At 54.1% G+C, this 5,825-nt stretch overlaps 1 protein-coding gene across 1 annotated transcript; it reads right to left on the bottom strand.

Moving 5' to 3' along the window:
- Window positions 1-979: 979 nt before the first annotated feature.
- Window positions 980-5,615, bottom strand: LOC123119383 (pectinesterase). The gene is made up of 2 exons (XM_044539181.1): window positions 4,534-5,615; window positions 980-1,959 (listed from the first exon to the last, which is right to left on the bottom strand). Exons 1-2 carry the CDS (start codon window positions 5,552-5,554, stop codon window positions 1,268-1,270), a joined length of 1,713 nt encoding a protein of 570 aa, XP_044395116.1. The 5' UTR covers window positions 5,555-5,615; the 3' UTR covers window positions 980-1,267.
- Window positions 5,616-5,825: the final 210 nt, after the last annotated feature.

Here is a 5,825-nt window from a genome sequence, read left to right as displayed (position 1 = left end):
ACAGGTGTAGGCATTTTCCAACTCGCCCACACGCCTGGATGGTCGTTGATTGTCTTTTGCACGAATCTTGACACGAAAAGGTGGATTTGATGTGCCACGTAAGACGGGGCTGGTGTGTGGGCGTTGGAGAGTTTGCCCACACGTCCCGCACCATGCTGTTTGCCAGCTGCGCTGTGTGGGCGAACTAGTTTCTGCCCACACAGCTACCACCTAGTCCATTCGCGTGTGGGCGAACTGCTTTTTCGTCCACACGACACTCCTAGGTTGTGGATGGCAACTGCAGTTACGCGAACGTGGCAACTAGGTAAACAAACATGAGAACTGTGATTTTTTGATAAACGGCAACTGCAGTTGCGCATACGTGGCAACCAGATAAACACACATGGCAACTGTGATTAACCATACATGGCAACTATGGTTGGACCACACGTGGCAACTAGGTAAACACACATGACAACTACTGTTTGACCATATGTGACAAGTAGTTAATCACACACGGCAACTACGGTTTGATTACACCCGGCAACTACCATAAATTAGACATGGCAACTATAGTTAATCAAAACAGATAGAGTTGCCATGTTTTTACAACTAGACTTGCCATCCCGGATAACTACATCTGCCAACCAGGATGACAACTAAATAGTTATCCCGCGGGTACCTAACGTAGCTGCGCCAGGACGTGTGGGCATTTTTGCTTTGTGCCACACGCGCGGGGTGGAGATGAGTAGTACTTGTTGGACGTGTGTCACGAAGTAGCCGCGCCCCATGTATGGGCAATTCTAATGTCCGCCCACACACAGCCCGTGTGGGCTGCCTCCTGCTTACACCACACACGGTGTGTGGGCACATGTCTAATATACCACACGTGTGATGGATATCGGCGTCCTATAATAATGATATTGAAAGAGTTGTGCCGAAATATCTGCTTAAGCTGAGCCCCAATCCGCCAAAAAAATATTGTGAAGCCCCAGTAATATACATTTTTGAATATATTATTTCTTAAGATAGCACAATAGTATACATTTATACGTGTCAAAACTAAAATAAACAGAATGGTGACATTTCCCGCACAATTGCCCGAGGCACCTGGCTAGTTAACCAAACCACATAAACAATAACCAAACACATAAGCCACAAAAAATATTGCGGTGAAAAAAATGCCACAAAACTAATAGAAGAATCAGGCAGGTGTCTCTCCACTGGGGTAGTAATTCGATGTATTCGAACTCAAGACTGGGTGCTCTTTTGTGATAGATTTGGTTGGTCACAACCCGCCGGAGAACGGGATGGACGTGCCGGCGAGCCAGACGTCGCCGTCGATGAAGGACCCCACGGTGAAGGTGCTGGCCTCGGACGCGCTAATGACGCCGCGGTACCCCATCCACGACACCCGGCCGGACGTGCCGGCGCCGGGCCCCGTGTTCTGGTACTCGGCGTAGTAGAGCGTGTCAAGCGCGAAGGTGCCGTCCCACGCGAGCCAGCCGGCGGGGTCGACGACGCTGTCGAGCTCCGACTGAATGAACACGGTGCGCGAGTACTGCTTCCACGGTCGGCCGAGGTAGGTCCTGAAGCTGGACTGCACGGCGGCGAGGTCGGAGGCGGCGGCCACCTTGCACTTCTGGACGGAGATGCCGGTGTTCTGGTTGGGGTCGGTCCGGCCCTGCGCCGTGTAGATGTTGCTCTGGTTGGGGAGGGGCCGACGCGCGTAGAGGTTGCAGCTCTGGAGCACGGCGGCGGAGTTGCCGAAGACGAAGTCGATGGTGCCGTAGATGTCGCACTCGCGGAAGAACTGCCGGAGCGAGTGCACGTAGAGGGTGTCCTGGTAGCCCACGAAGCTGCACCGGTAGAAGGCCGAGAGGTCGGCGCCGACGCGGAGCGCCACCGCCTGGTGCTTGGACGGGCCCGCCGCGTTCTCGATGGTCAGGTCGCGGGCCAGGAAGTTGCTGCCCACCACAGCTGCAAATGTACGTTAGTTATTATGCCGTGAAAAAGGTCGACTCCAACATATGCATGTGGAAAATCCTACCTCAAGATGCAACCTCATATGCTTCTATTATGCTACTTCAAATATATTTTTCCAACTATATATACAATAATGGGGTACAATGAATCATAAGTATTTTCAGTTTCAATTTATATCATTAATTGGAATATTAATGTTGTGAAAAACAATTCTCGTTGAAATGCAACCTTCTTCGGTGGGAAATGCAACCAATTTTTAAGTGGCAATGCTTAGCGTACCATCTTGACTGGTACTATCATAGACTGTTATCTTGATTGGATGCTATCATAGACTAGTATCATATACGCAACCTTCTTCGGTGCATTTAGATTTTTCACATGCAAAAACCACAAGGAATGAACAGGCCGTCTCTTTCCTCAGCTTAATTGGGTTTCTGGGCCATCCAATTCCACGTCCACGTCCACGTCCTGCCAGAACGGGCGAAGAGGACGGATGAACCGACGCTAGCTAGCTGCATGGAGAGCGTCGCCTCACATGCACATGCATGCCATGCAGCATGTGACCACGCGCAACGCAACAATCACGGCGAGGCCCGCCCGTGTGGTCACCGCCGCGCTCGTCCTACCCTGTTGTTCCACCGACGACGGCAGCGACAAATTGACACCGACTTCCGTGCGCGCCTGCCCTCTCTCTACTGTGCAGTGTGCAGTGCGCGTTGGAGATCGGAACAAAGGGAGCAGCAGCAGCTTGGATTCTTGGCGCAAGCAGACTGATCGGATACGTACGTACGTATGATTAATAGTATATCGTTGGCTTGGCGGGGTACGTTTGGAACAGTCGCAGGGGCGTGCGTTTGCCGCCTGCCGCTGTTACTTGGATTCGATCCAACACATGACATGCTCTTGTGATCTTGTCCTTGTTGCCTTGCTGCAGCCTGCTAATTAACAAGCAGTAGTAATCACGGGCGTCCGGTTAACAGGATGCTTGGTTTCTTGGCATGAGTATGGAGTCGCTTGCTCGGAGAAGACAGAGAAGCGATGAGGATTCATTTGTACGAAACTCGGGCAAATTTCACTTGTCGACGGGGTGTGTGGGTATTATTAGCCAGAGCAGCCGGGTGCCCTATCTTGCGGGCGCGTTGTAACTATTTTCGCATGAGTTTTCTACTAGAAATTAGCCGGACGTTCTCTTCTGACTGACTCTTTTTAACGAATCAAAGCCCTAAGGGCCACGACTCCAAAAAGAGAATAGCTAGGGACACAAATACGGGGCCGGTTTATATGGTACAGTACTCCATTATGCGTAGTTGATTTTTATTTATTTGCAAATATTATGCATAGTTGATTGGTTGAAGGTAGTTGCGGCATTGCGGTCCATTTGTACAAGCAGCCATGTGCTAGCAATAATACGTACGTACTGGCCAGACAGCTAGTGAGATAGTACTACTACTGGATAGATGCATGGATGGTTAGATTTACATGATTGAATTCCTGAATTTGTGGTGGTGTCCCTAGCGGAGCAAGCGCGGGGAATGCATGTGGGCGGCACGACTCGTTCCTCCGGTATGCATGCATGCATGCATGGTCTGTATAGACAGACAGAGCACGTTTTAATTTCAGGTCCCCTACCACCGGTTGAGTAGAGCCACTGGCACCGAAATGAAACCGAGACCGAGACCAAGCATCGCGCATGCTCCATTTGTTCCGTGCTTCACTTGGCTGGTAAGTCTACTCGTCTAGTGGCGGTCTTGGCAGTTGGCACTGGCCACTGCGCGGTGCGCGCAGAAGCTACCGCGTGGGCCTGCACTTATCGACTGCATGCAGGCACCGACGCGACGCATACAAGGAGGCAAGTTATGGTTCCACCGACATGGATCACGGACGCACTGTACGCACATCAATGCCACTAAATAGTCACTTGGAGCTAGCTAGAGGTGGGACGACGGCGGTGCAGGCCCAGCTAGCTAACTTTGATCTTATCTACCGACCCAGCAGTCATTGCCGGCCGCGTACGCACAGGCACAGCATGCCGCCGCCTGATCCGCAACGCACGCATGGCCACTAGCTATAGGAAGGTGCATGCATGCACGCGCTTTCGCCATGCACTGCCAATGGTGAAGGCATCTATCTCTCTCACCGGCCGGATCTCAGCTTAAAAGCTAGCACATTCGATCGTCGGAACGCCATTACCGACACACTAATGTGTACAGTACGTACTACTAAGATCCAAAACAATAACGTCGTCCGGCGTAACGGTGTGTGCGTTCGACGCTGCACCATTATAGTCCCAGCTAGCCAGCCTAGCTTGCTTGGTGTTTCGAGTTAGCTAACTATACAGGACCGGACCGGACCACGTGCGGTGCAGTTGGTGTGCGTAAATTCGTATAGCAGCCCAGCATTTACCTCTTGGATATAGGAGTACATGGCATGCATGCCATGGCATGGGGCCGGATATGAATGGGTCGGACCTACGAACGCCACCTTAGACTAGACAACTCACAAAGCAATAATAGTAAATTTAGCATGTTAATCATTCATTCAGTGCAATGCAGTAGTAGTATCACTTACCGACTGTGGCGGAGCGGAAGGTGGTGGAGCCGTCGACGACGTTGAGGCTGGCCTTGATCACCGTCTTGCCCATGCCGTCGCCGATGAACATGAGGTTCTTGTGGCTCTTCCCCACCTCCACGTTCTCCATGTACGCCCCGGCCTTGATGTAGATCACGTACCTGCTCTTCGAGTTGGTCGGCGCCGCGGCCACCGCGGCCGACACCGTCGTGAACCCCCCGCTCCCGTCCTTGGCCACCACCGCGTTCGCCGTGATGCCCGACGCCGGCGCCTGCAGCAGCCGCCGGTCCCCGGGCCTCACCCACCGCGGGAAGCCCCCCTTCACCACCTGCCCGTACCCCGTGAACGGCTGCCGCGCGACGCTCTCCGTTTCCTCCGTCGACGGTGAAGGCTTTGAACCGCCAGTCCCGGCACCGGGCATCTTCTTGGCCATGGCCAGCGAGTTGCTGACCATCCGCGCGATGTGGCGGATGCCGGGCTCCATGTAGCGCCGCACCTCCCCACCCTTCTGGTACGAGAAGCCCTCCAGGCAGGTCTGCTGGTTGGTGATGGCCGCCGAGAGCACCGTCACGGCGTGCTCCATGGTCGGCCGCCTCGCCGCGGACGGCGACTGCAGGTCGGCCGTGGTGGCCACGAGCTCGTCCATGGTGGTGTCGAGGAGCTCCATGCAGTCCATGACGGCTAGGTGGTCGCGCGAGGTGAGGGACCTCCCGTGGAGGTAGGCGGAGCAGTTGGCGGACATGGTGGTCACCTCGGTCTCGGTGCGGTTCACGGCCGCGCAGATGACGTCCGGGAGCGGCTTCTTGTGGAGGTCCGGGATGTCAGCGAGAGTCGACAGGCAGAGCTCCGGGTACAGCGTGCCGTCGCAGTGCGCCGCCGCGGCCGCCTCCGCGGAGGGGTAGAAGGGGGCCGTGCCGGAGGAGACATCGTCGGCCGTGGCTGCGGCGGCGAGTAGTGTGAGGGTGACCGCGAGGAGGACGAGGAGAGGCCTTGGTTTCCCGTGGCAGTACAAGGGTGACATTGTGATGTGGACGACACGACTGCCAGAGACTGTGAGACTGAGTGATAGATGGACGGACCCTAATGGCTAGTGCTTATATGTACTTGTGGTGGAAGGCCAGAATCTTTGGTTTTTGGAGGGAGCTGGCTGCACTGGATGCTCCTAGCCGTTGGATCAAGAAAACTATCCGTGGTCCAGATCAAGGCGTCGGACAGTTGACGAATTAACTCGACATTCCGCTACTACTACTAGTATCGATAATTGCTCCATTGTTGGCCATTGATTGATTTCC

This window comes from Triticum aestivum, chromosome 5D (assembly GCF_018294505.1).
Source record: "Triticum aestivum cultivar Chinese Spring chromosome 5D, IWGSC CS RefSeq v2.1, whole genome shotgun sequence".
In the NCBI taxonomy this organism is placed as follows: domain Eukaryota; kingdom Viridiplantae; phylum Streptophyta; class Magnoliopsida; order Poales; family Poaceae; genus Triticum; species Triticum aestivum.
This window is presented reverse-complemented; position numbering and strand designations above follow the sequence as displayed.

Coding starts and splice junctions, on each gene's coding strand:
- LOC123119383 (XM_044539181.1), bottom strand. CDS start 5,554: ATGTCACCCTTGTACTGCCACGGGAAACCAAGGCCTCTCCTCGTCCTC. Junction 1,960..4,533: donor CTTCCGCTCCGCCACAGTCG/GTAAGTGATACT, acceptor GTACATTTGCAG/CTGTGGTGGGCAGCAACTTC.